General features: G+C 43.2%; 1 protein-coding gene across 1 annotated transcript; it reads left to right on the plus strand.

Moving 5' to 3' along the window:
- Positions 1–1,098: 1,098 nt before the first annotated feature.
- CITED2 (Cbp/p300 interacting transactivator with Glu/Asp rich carboxy-terminal domain 2) lies at positions 1,099–3,540 on the plus strand. Its single transcript, XM_032408295.1, has 2 exons — positions 1,099–1,367; positions 1,837–3,540. Exon 2 carries the CDS (start codon positions 1,845–1,847, stop codon positions 2,658–2,660), a length of 816 nt encoding a protein of 271 aa, XP_032264186.1. The 5' UTR covers positions 1,099–1,367; positions 1,837–1,844; the 3' UTR covers positions 2,661–3,540.
- Positions 3,541–12,518: the final 8,978 nt, after the last annotated feature.

The raw sequence follows: 12,518 nt of genomic DNA on the forward strand, positions 1-12,518 counted from the left end.
CCTCCAGAACGACTTTATTTACAAAGCGATTACCATGTTATCTATTTGTTTTCCTTTTCCAGCAACAGCAGCTTTACTCAGCCCTCGAATTTCTTAATTACAAACCCGTTCGCTTCTAAATCAACCCCAAATCGTCAGGCAGAGCCCGGAGGGAGGCTGTGCAAGTTTGCACACACCCCCACCTCCCGGATCAAGGGCAACAGCAGAAGCAAGAAACTGTGTATGTGCAAAAAGGTGGATCTGGGGACGAGGATCGCTGAGTTTGTTTACAGAGCAGAGACGCCTCAGCTCGGATGCCAAAGCTACCAAGAGCTGCAAACGCAAACTTAGCAGAAGCACACGTACCCCGGGAGCGGCGAGCGGGCCCGAAAGCGCGGACCGGACTCCCAAGCGCGGGAGCGGAGGCGGCCGGGCCGGCGAGCGCGCTCCGTCCACCTGCAGCCGCTGCCGCTCCCCGCCCCCAGCTCCTGTCCTTGAAAGGAGTTGGGGCGGGGGTGGGGGGGGAATGCATCTACACGCAGAACATCTAGATCAGGTTTACCCAGCGCCCCTGTAAAAACACAAAGGCACAGCCCAGGAAAGTGTGCTCGGGGAAGGGGCATTATTTGTCCGGGGATTTAAAACCCCATTCGGGGAAACACAGCCATTCTTCGCAGCCTGGGGGGGTGGGGAGTGTTGCAAAGCCGGGGAGGCAGAAGGGCACTATGGAGGAAGGGGGCGCTGAGAGAATCCCCTTTTCCCCTAGAAGGCACCTCAGATCGCTAGGTGAGCCGAGCGGGAGAGCTGGGGGTGGGGGATCCGACCAGAGGGGAGCGGTGCATTTTCCTCGCTCCTCTCAGGGCAGGCGCTACTTTGGGGCTAGGGGTCCAGGGGGCATTTTCTCCCAGCTGCAGGAGCCGCCGGGCTGGTCCCGCGTTTCTGGGGCGCATGGAAACCAGAGCCCGCGGCAGCGAGGCGGCGCCTGGGCCCGCAGCCTCTGCGCACGTGCCTCTGGCCGCGGGGACGCGGCTCGCCTACCCGGTCCGGCGTGCCCGGGGCTCCGGAGTCCGCGTTTTGCCGCCGCCCACCCGGGAGGTTCGCTCCGCCCTTCCTGAAATCCCTTATATTAACTGTGGCCAAAGCCCTAAGAAACACAGCTCATTGTTGGCAGCTGCCGGGCGGTCTTACCGAGCTGTGAGGGCAGCAGAGGGGAAATAAAAGGGAACGGCTCCGATTCTGCCCCAGCGGCCACTGCAAGACCTCCGTGCCGACATCGCGACAGCGAGCGCCCTGCACACCAGGAAGGCCCCCTCTATGTGCTGCTGAGCCGGTCCTGGACCCGACGATCCCGCCCTCGGTCTTCGGAGCAGAAATCGCAAAGACGGAAGGTAAGCGCGGCGGGCGAAGCTGGCTGGGGCGCCTGCCAGCCCAGTCCTCCGAGGGCTGGGTTTGCCCGGAGGAAGAGCGTGAGGCGGAGCTGGGGAATAACAACAGGATGTGCAACAACAGGATGAGGAGGGCTGATTTAATGCCTGAAGTTCGCGGCAGGGCTACGGGGCACTTCCTTTATTAGGCGACTTCGGGGAGCAGAGGGGGGTGTGGGCTCGGGTCCGCCCGCACGATCCGCAGGGGAAGGGGCTGTTTGTTCAGCGCCCAGCTCTGTTGTGGGTTGGCAGGTCCGCCGTGGTGGCGAGCCCGGGTGCACAGGCTACTAGTAGGATCCCGGGGAGAGCGAGCGATTTCGCAGCCGACGTGCGTCCGGGGAGCCTAGGGGGGCAGAGGCGAGAAAAAGTGGGGTGCGCCGTGGTGGGCTGCACGTGTGGCGCGGGTCTTACCGTCTGCCCTTTTTACTTGCAGGACTGGAAATGGCAGACCATATGATGGCCATGAACCACGGGCGCTTCCCCGACGGCACCAACGGGCTGCACCACCACCCTGCCCATCGCATGGGCATGGGGCAGTTCCCGAGCCCCCATCACCACCAGCAGCAGCAGCCCCAACACGCCTTCAACGCCCTGATGGGCGAGCACATACACTACGGCGCGGGCAACATGAATGCCACGAGCGGCATCAGGCATGCGATGGGGCCGGGGACTGTGAACGGCGGGCACCCCCCGAGCGCGCTGGCCCCCGCAGCCAGGTTTAACAACTCCCAGTTCATGGGCCCCCCGGTGGCCAGCCAGGGAGGCTCCCTGCCGGCCAGCATGCAGCTGCAGAAGCTCAACAACCAGTATTTCAACCATCACCCCTACCCCCACAACCACTACATGCCGGATTTGCACCCTGCTGCAGGCCACCAGATGAACGGGACAAACCAGCACTTCCGAGATTGCAACCCCAAGCACAGCGGCGGCAGCAGCACCCCCGGCGGCTCGGGCGGCAGCAGCACCCCCGGCGGCTCCGGCGGCACCTCGGGTGGCGGCGCGGGCAGCGGCAACAGCGGCGGCGGCGGCGGCAGCGGCAGCAACATGCCCGCCTCCGTGGCCCACGTCCCTGCTGCAATGCTGCCGCCCAATGTCATAGACACTGATTTCATCGACGAGGAAGTGCTTATGTCCTTAGTGATAGAAATGGGTTTGGACCGCATCAAGGAGCTGCCCGAACTCTGGCTGGGGCAAAACGAGTTTGATTTTATGACGGACTTCGTGTGCAAACAGCAGCCCAGCAGAGTAAGCTGTTGACTTGACCGAAACCCCGGCGAAAAGAAATCAAACCCTTCCCCCCCCCCCCCCCCCCCCACAACTTCGGTGTGAATTAAAAAACATTCCCTTAGACACAGTATCTCACTTTTCAGATCTTGAAAGGTTTGAGAACTTGGAAACAAAGTAAACTATAAACTTGTACAAATTGGTTTAAAAAAAATTGCTGCCACTTTTTTTTTTCTGTTTTTGTTTCGTTTTTGTAGCCTTGACATTCACCTCCCTTATGTAGTTGAAATATCTAGCTAACTTGGTCTTTTTTGTTGTTTGTTTTTACTCCTTATTTCCTCACTTTCTCCAGTGCTCAACTGTTAGATATTAATCTTGGCAAACTGCTTAATCTTGTGGATTTTGTAGATGGTTTCAAATGACTGAACTGCATTCAGATTTACGAGTGAAAGGAAAAATTGCATTAGTTGGTTGCATGAACTTTGAAGGGCAGATATTACTGCACAAACTCTGCCATCTCGCTTCATTTTTTAAACTATGCATTTGAGTACAGACTAATTTTTTTTAATATGCTAAACTGGAAGATTAAACAGATGTGGGCCAAACCGTTCTGGATCAGGAAAAGTCATACTGTTCACTTTCAAGTTGGCTGTCCCCTCCCCCATATGTACAGACAATAATAGGGTGTGGAATGTCGTCAGTGGCAAACATTTCACAGATTTTTATTTTGTTTCTGTCTTCAACATTTTTGACACTGTGCTAATAGTTATATTCAGTACATGAAAAGATACTACTGTGTTGAAAGCTTTTTAGGAAATTTTGACAGTATTTTTGTACAAAACATTTTTTTGAAAAAATACTTGTTAATTTATTCTATTTTAATTTGCCAATGTCAATAAAAAGTTAAGAAATACTTGTTTTCTAGAAGTCATTTGGGGGGGGTGGTTCCTTTCGGTGGCTTTTCTTTCCCTCTTTAAGTTGAACACTTTATTGATGAGAGTAAGCATTCCAAAGGATAAATTACAGGACACTAAAACAGGTCATGATGAGCTTAAGTGGAGAGCAGGATTTAACATAATTGGCATAATGCTTCATTGTTACCATTGTAACATGCCTCTTGGTGTGGTTTAATCAGAAGCTGCAAAGTTGTCCAAGAGCATTTTTTTTCTTAATTGCCATCATTTTCAAGTGTACTCCAGAGTTAGGTTTGTACCATTAAATATCATAAATATTTTTTTCACAGTGTGTGTGGGGGGGGAACCAAGTGTTTCTGGTTATACCTGATTCAACTACGTAAATGAAGGTAGATAGGGATAATATGCTGGGAGATTGATGAGGATGGCATTAAACATAAATCTACCTTTATCTCTAGTGACGAATTTTATTTCTCAGCGAAAGTCCTAAGGAGAGGCACACATTTTCTAGCTTAATCTCTGAAATAGCTTCTGACTGGTTTATAGTCCTAAGAGGAAGAGGGGGCAGAATTCCACCTTGAGGCTTTCTATTTTGTTCTATAATATTTAAAATTTACACAGGGAGGTTGATTCAAAGGTCAAATTACAGTTCACAAGATGTTCCCTCTCAAGCATGCCCTGTTCTCCAGAATTCTGAGCTTTTTCTGTTAACAGGCAAGGGGTGCAAAGGACATAAGGATAAGATTGTTTTAATTTTACCTAAGTGTGTTATCAAGAAGACATAATTATGGTTAAGTAGGTGTCGAGTTTTGCCTTATATAATCAGTAAAAAGTCATATTGTTAAATTCTCAAGTTATCCCAGTTTGAAGATGGAATTTTGTTTTCCCTTTCATGTTTTCCTAGCTTATCTTATAAGAACAATACATCTACATTCAAGAAAGAATACAGTCTTTTATATTTGACCCACTGGAGAAGTAAAGAAATAGAGCTGGAGGAAAATCTCACAAATAATATTTAAAAGAGCATTTCATTTAGACTCTCAGATTCTAATCTTAAATCCCATATTTCATAATAAAAAAATCAGAGAAGGAAACACAGAAGTATTAAATTACAGTGAGTCTGGCAGAAAGGCTGGTTTCGGAATAATTCAGATCACCTACATTCTATAATTCTATTTGCAAGACAAGCCATTAAAATTAAGATGCACACTCCACTGGGATCTTGATACCTCTGTAACTGACACTTCCTTATTCAAAATTATGTTCTAAATAAATAATTTCTTTGAAAATATAAAATCATTTGAAACTCTTCACCCCATTTTTTAAAAACTCATCCAGATTTCCCACATTAATAGTTCGAGCTGAAGTTTTCTTCAGCTAAAATATGTCAATACTAAATCTGCAATCAGCAGTAAATCTTCCCGGCTAAGCATTTTCGCAGTAAGTTTTTCTTTTCTTTTTTCCAGAGGCTCAAGTGAAAAAATATGTTTGCATACATACTAGTACAGCAATTCATGTTCTTTTTCACTTGTGCCAGGAAAAAAGGAAAGCTATTGGAGGCATGGGGTTTTTTTTGTTTTGTTTTGTTTTTTTTGCATAAAGAAAGACGCAAAAGAATAGTCTTGCCACCACCCTTCACCATTTATTGTGCCAGGAAATAAGCCACAACACCTGCTCTGTCCCTAAATTCCTCCCCGCTGCTCTAACACCGGAACACGTATGGGAGATGCAGAGCCCAAGGAACTATTATTAGATCCTGAGCCCATCTCTGCCAGAACAGAGGACTCAAACAGAGGAGCTGGGTTTTTAAAAGCACAATTTCTCCTCGGTGCAAATACAACCCTCCCCCAACCCCGTTCATTTGAATGACCTCTGTTTCATGAAAACTCTTTCTTGATCAACAATTGAGCAGATTCTATGTGATATCGGCAGGTCTCTTAAGCAGAGGAAAAATAACTCCTTGTTTGAACAACCTGATTAATGAAACCTGTACAGTGACCTAGATCACCGGGCTACTGGCGGACATTTGCAAAACCTTTTGTGGTCTTGCTTTCTACCAAGTTGCTTATAGCATATGGGGAAATTTGACCTCTGTACCTTGGCTGTTTTTCAAAAAGTTCTAATATGGTACAAGAGAGCTTCTGTTCTTTAAGCTTTGCCCACAAATAGACACTCCACGCTTGATTTTTCAAGATGAGATCAATGATAAGCAAGAACATCATAGAAACATGTCAGAAAAATAACACATTGATAAAAACTTGTCCCTCTGCCTTGTGGCTGCTAAAATCCTGGTGGCAGTATTTTTGCTGGAGCTGATAAAGCCGTGACAACTATGGATGGGCCTTTGAAGGACAGTTACCTAATCACCACTGTTTATGGGGTGCTAGGCTAGACCACTAGTACCAGAAGGCTGACATCTATTGTGAAGTTTATGGTCTCCATGACTTTTACTACTGTAAACGCCTGGGATAGCTATAAATTGATGTCAACATTAAAGGCCAGATCCTTTAGAGCAAAATATTAATCCACTAATCTATTATGGGTGGCCGGCTTTGAAATATAAACTTTGCAGTCCCAGACCATTAGGTGTTTTCGCCCCCTTGTGGAATTTATTTAGAAGGTCAAAGGAAAGCCATTTGCCCAAGAGAGATTTTGTTGTTGTTGTTGTTTTATTGTTTGTTTACCATTTCTGAATGCTTCGTTTTCTTTCTTGAAGCAAACAGCACATATTTGAGCAACACAATTTTTAGCAAAGAAGATCCCAAAGTAAACTCCCTTGATGCAAATAAGAGTGTTTTACTTACCAAAGACCTTAACTTATGATGAAATGTACATAGTTGAGATTTGCCTCACATTTCAAAATAGGCATTGGTTAAGGGAATTTCTTTTATCAAAGTATAATGAGCAATGCTTTCGCCCGTCAGTTAAAGCTAATACCCTGCACCCTCACAACAGCACTGTTGGTCTGGCACAAGTGCAAATAACAATGCATCTGATGGTAAGGGTTTGGAGAGGTGGAGGGAACTCTCTAGGAATGCAGAATGCAGTTATCTGTGTTGGAATGTGACCAAGTCACAGGCTCTAATCTTGTGAAAGGGCCACAGGATGTTTAATGAGAATGAGTGCTGCTGTCTAATTGCTTCAGTAAAATTTACTTTAAAGTGAGCTTGGCAGATAACATTGTCTCCAAAAAATAAATAAATTTAGAATTCAAAGAATTTAGGACCCAAGCCATTGGCAATTTTCTCCTCTCTGACCGTATTGTTTTGCTAGCACAAAAGAGGTGTTACACAGCTTCAGAGATGGTGTTTATCATTTTGGTCCTGTACCACTATCATCCCAATCAGAGCTCCCAGGCAGGTTGAAGCAAGAACAAGAGGTAGCACATCAAGTGACTTAGCCAATGAGCCCCTATTATCATGTGTTCTGTTTGTCTTTTCCCCCCAGAATAGAAGAAACAGTGGCAATGTCAGAATTTTAATTGCCATGGACTGGCTTAAATTACTTGACCTATTTTTATCCAGCGAGGAGAGAAATGATTCTGTTTTTCCTGGTAGCAATACTTCTCATTTAAATTGGAAAAAGAAATATAAAGACATTTCTCTATCAAATGCTGTACTGCTCATAAATAGTTGTAGTTTGCTTTATACTAAATAAGACTCACATACATTTTTGAGAAATTTTAAGACACCCGAAATAAAGAACTTTTCCCCCTCGTTGGAGAACTTAAATTCATAAGGAAGGCTAAATAATGAACTGAAAATACACTAAGAGCTGTTGGTGTGAATTCCCACAGTATTTTGCTATTTATGAACATAATAAAAGAAAGGCTAAGAGCAATTGGGGTCTCCTGTGTTGAGGATCTGAATCCATGTGGGTCCTTGGGAAAGAGAATATCAACCAACACCTTCCATTGGATCTCAGAGCAAGTAATGGCTCCTTAGTGCGTGGATCCTTATCAGCTACTTCTGTCCCCAAGATGAGCATTGAAGTTGTCAGAGCCAGCCCCAGGAGCCAGCTGGGGGTCCTTTTTGAGAATTCTCCTTGGCTACACCAAGACATGCAGAGTGAACTAAAGCAGACACAAGGTGAACGATGAGTATGATGACTAGCTTTATAGGCTGTTGGTTTTCATGAGGCTGAGCTAATCTGAAAGATTAGTGAGGCAGGGATCAACGTGGGTGAGGACAATGCTTCACAGGGTTCTTGGCATTTTCCTGTGGTATCACCAATGTGATCCACCCTGAAATCCTTCCCCTTCTTCCCTCTCCAGTGGGCCGGTTCCTTGATCACATTTCGGGTTGCTGAACAAAGCAGACAAGGGATTCTGGCTCCAAAGGGCCTTGTGGCCAGCCAAGGTTAGAGTGCTCTGCTTCGCAGGAGATATGCAAATAGGCAAGTGGCTTTTGAAAAGTTCATAGTGCTAAAGAATCCTGCCGGTCTATTCTTAAAAGCCGGGTGGGGAGCGAGATTTAGGCTTGAGTAAAAGTCAAACTCGCATGAAACCAGAAAAAAAGTTGTCAGAGGACAGCCAACTCCAGGGTGTGATATTATTTTATGAACACTTGTAGGGGACAGGATGCTAGAGTGGAGGAAATGTGATCAGGGCTATTGAAGCCTTTTCTCTTTGTGTCTCCCTAGGGACTGATAGAAAATCTGGCCTTGTGGTTTCTTTAACTAGCTTGACCATAGAGCTTTTTTAATTTCTGGTAACCCACCTTTTTTTGTTGTTGTTGTTCCCCCTTTGCTTCATGACCATATCTCCATGCTGACAAACACATAGTACTTAAAATTGTTCATAAAAATCCTTAAGTCACCTTGTAAATATTGCCTTGATACACTTATTTTGGCTAACTCTTTGAAGGAAGATCTTGGATGCCAAATGATGACTAGTTCCATATTTCTTCTCTTAATCTTATGTGTTTAGCAAATATGTGGACGATGGAGTCAGTAGGTGAAAAGTAATTGAACTGCTATGCTCTTAATATGAACCTAAAATAAATATCTAAATGTTTCTTAGATCCCTGTCTGCTACCATGCTTTAGGACAAAGATTCTCAGCTAGGTGGGGCCACCCCTCTAGGAGGCAGATCAGAATGGGGAGAAGGTGTAGGACAGTAACTTGAAAAAACATATTCCATACTATCATGTCTTTGGGAAAATATTTAAATACATATTATTTCAGTAGGACTTTTTAAAAATCTTCTTGACTGATGGGGCATGGACTTTAAACTGGTAAGAAACACTGTTTAGGCTACATGATTTTTACCAAACCAGAGAAATTCACCCTTCAGCCAGCATTACTTAACAAATTATTTTGTTAAGCTTCCTATGACTGAGCTGACTTTGCTGAGCACCTACTATGGGACAGGCATGGTGATGGGCACTTTATGTACGGAATCTTATTTGATCCTCACAATATTCCTACAAGACTCATGTCATTATTCCAGTATTAGATAAGGAAACTGTTATTTGGAGAGGAAGTAAGTTGCTCAAGGGCAATACAGCTGGTAGGAGGCTGAGTGGTTTTCCAGACCTTGCTTCTAATACATAACACTACCGTTCTAAACCAAATTAGTCTTACTCTTGGATGTCATGATTGTAAGCTCATCAGTCAATTTAATAATGTGCTGCAGGAAAAAAAAAAAAAAAAAGCACTACATTATATGTACGCAAATGATGAAGTATACTAACACAACTATGACACGGAGCTATCCGTACAGTGACATACCATTTATTTTTGGGATTCACAACATTTGGGTCTACACTTCTCACATCCAGTCTAAAGATTCTTCTTGTTCAGCCCCAACAGCGCAAGAGTAGCGTAGGTGGTGAGTCTGCCTAATCCCTTCTCGTTCACACTTCAAGTCAAATGAAATAGTACCAGTGATTTAAATTTTTATTTTGTTTTTTATTTAATTGAATTACAGATTGCTGGATAGTAAAGTTTCTTTCGCAAATTAAGGGAACACCTTAGCTTTGTCAATTTCATAACCTATTAAATCAGAATGTCAATGGCTAGATTCTCCCACGTAAACAGAACCACCTCACAACTTGACACGCTGCCTGGAAGCAACTATGATTTAACATTGTTCATAAAAGAGTCAGGCTGATTTCAGAATATTAGCATGCCAAAAATAGACACATCTCAAAATAAAGAAAATATAGTATTTAGTTACTTTACACTTAAATAAGCTTCCTCAATCTATCTAAACTTTCTTCATAGAGGTACAAGCCCACTTCCTCTTGCTTTGGTCTTCTATGGAAACAGAAAAATTTTCCATTAATAATCGTAGTAAAAAGAATAGTACAGGAGGAGTAAAAACCATGGGTTGTAGTCTTAGCTCTGCAACCAAATAGCTGGGTAACTTAATCACTGTTGGCTCAAGTTTCTCCATCAGTAAAATGAAGATATATGTTTAATTAATATATATCCCCTATTCAAATTCTCAAGAAGGAAACATAAACCCATTCCTATCATTTTCTTCCTCTGGAAAACTGCAGTAGAATATGATAAAACCTCTTCAAAATCTTTACATCCCTTCCTGCCATTCGTTTTCCAAGATAAACGTGAGTCTGGGGATGTGTTGCTATTCAGGTCAACTCTTCAATGGTTGGAATCATCTCTATAACTGTCCCCCTTCGTTGCCATAATAAACACATAAAAACTAGAGTTGGCTACTGAAATTTCTCAGTCTGTAAGCAAATGCCAAAAAATTGCCACTTGCAAAGACACAAGTGACTATGCAACATTCTTGGCTGATGCAGTGGTTGAAGTATATATATTATGTATTGAAAATAATTTGATCAATTCTTCATTCAGTTTCTGCCCTATGTTCTTACAGGTTAATTTCATTTTTCAAACCTCATAAATAGCAGATGCAGAATAAATATTTGGGCTCTCTTTCCTTCAAACAACTCTTCCTGGACCATCATCATCATCACTGTTATTGTTGTTTATTTTCTGGAAAAGACAATCCTATATTAAAGCTAAAATACAGGAACCTAGCAGGTGCTAGACACTGTGAGTTTTCAAGCAGGTAAGAGGTACACATCTGTGCCCTTTTATTTCCTTTCCCCCGACTTCCCAACACATACAGTCTCTTTTCTGTTTTATACCACCACAGTCCTCCAGTTTGGGGAATCAATTATTTAGCTAGATGACAAATAGAGTCATTGAAAATAGTTATACAGAGGAAACTGTACACTATAATACATAACTACCCAAGAAATAATTATTGACTGACATGTAAAGGGGAAGGAGATGAAGAATCATGATCAACTATTACACTAAAATTTGTTCTTTTCACTACTTGGCCACTAGGTGTAGCTGAAGGTCCATAAGTTCATATTTACACTTAAGTCACCTATTCGATTGTCACAAGCTTAAAGAACTTGCTTCCTAAGAAGTCAAACTCTCTCTTTTCGCAGACGACATGATACTTTATGTGGAAAACCCAAAAGATTCCACCCCCAAATTACTAGAACTCATACAGCAATTCAGTAATGTGGCAGGATACAAAATCAATGCACAGAAATCAGTTGCTTTCTTATACACTAACAACTCAACTGTAGAAAGAGAAATTAGAGATTCCATTTACAATAGCACCAAAAACCATAAGATACCTTGGAATAAACATAACCAAAGAGGTAAAGGATCTATACTCTAGGAACTACAGAACACTCATGAAAGAAATTGAAGAAGACACAAAAAGATGGAAAAATATTCCATGCTCATGGATCGGAAGAATAAACATTGTTAAAATGTCTATGCTACCCAGAGCAATCTATACCTTCAATGCCATCCCGATCAAAATTCCAATGACATTTTTCAAAGTGCTGGAACAAACAATCCTAAAATTTCTATGGAATCAGAAAAGACCCCGAATCACCAAGGAAATGTTGAAAAAGAAAAACAAATCTGGGGGCATCACGTTGCCCAATTTCAAGCTATATTACAAAGCTGTGATCACCAAGACAGCATGGTACTGGCACAAAAACAGACATACAGACCAATGGAACAGAATAGAGAGCCCAAATATGGACCCTCAACTCTATGGTCAAATAATCTTTGACAAAGCAGGAAAAAACATGCAATGGAAAAAAGACAGCCTCTTCAATAAATGGTGCTGGGAAAATTGGACAGCCACATGCAGAAGAATGAAACTTGACCATTCTCTATCACCATACACAAAGATAAACTCAAAATGGATGAAAGACCTCAATGTGAGACAGGAATCCATCAAAATCCTAGAGGAGAACATAGGCAGTAACCTCTTTGACATCGGCCACAGCAACTTCTTTCAGGATACGTCTCCAAAAGCTAGTGAAACAGAAGCAAAAATGAACTTTTGGGACTTCATCAAGATAAAAAGCTTCTGCACAGCAAAGGAAACAGTCAACAAAACAAAGAGGCAACCCACAGAATGGGAGAAGATATTTGCAAATGACACTACAGATAAAGGGCTGGTATCCAAGATCTATAAAGAACTTCTCAAACTCAACACCCAAAAAACAAATAATCAAGTCAAAAAATGGGCAGAAGATATGAAAAGACACTTCTCTGAAGAAGACATACAAATGGCTAACAGACACATGAAAAAATGTTCACCATCATTAGCCATCAGGGAAATCCAAATCAAAACCACACTGAGATACCACCTTACACCAGTTAGAATGGCAAAAATGGACAGGGAAAGAAACAACAAATGTTGGAGAGGTTGTGGAGAAAGGGGAACCCTCTTACACTGTTGGTGGGAATGCAAGTTGGTACAGCCACTTTGGAAAATAGTGTGGAGGTGCCTCAAAAAATTAAAAATAGAGCTACCTTATGACCCAGCAATTGCACTCCTCGGTATTTACCCCAAAGACACAGATGTAGTGAAAAGAAGGGCCATATGCACCCCAATGTTCATAGCAGCAATGTCCGCAATAGCCAAACTGTGGAAAGAGCCGAGATGCCCTTCAACAGACGAATG

The sequence above is a fragment of the Phoca vitulina genome, unplaced genomic scaffold (genome assembly GCF_004348235.1).
Source record: "Phoca vitulina isolate PV1807 unplaced genomic scaffold, GSC_HSeal_1.0 scaffold9, whole genome shotgun sequence".
NCBI classification, from domain to species: Eukaryota; Metazoa; Chordata; class Mammalia; order Carnivora; family Phocidae; genus Phoca; species Phoca vitulina.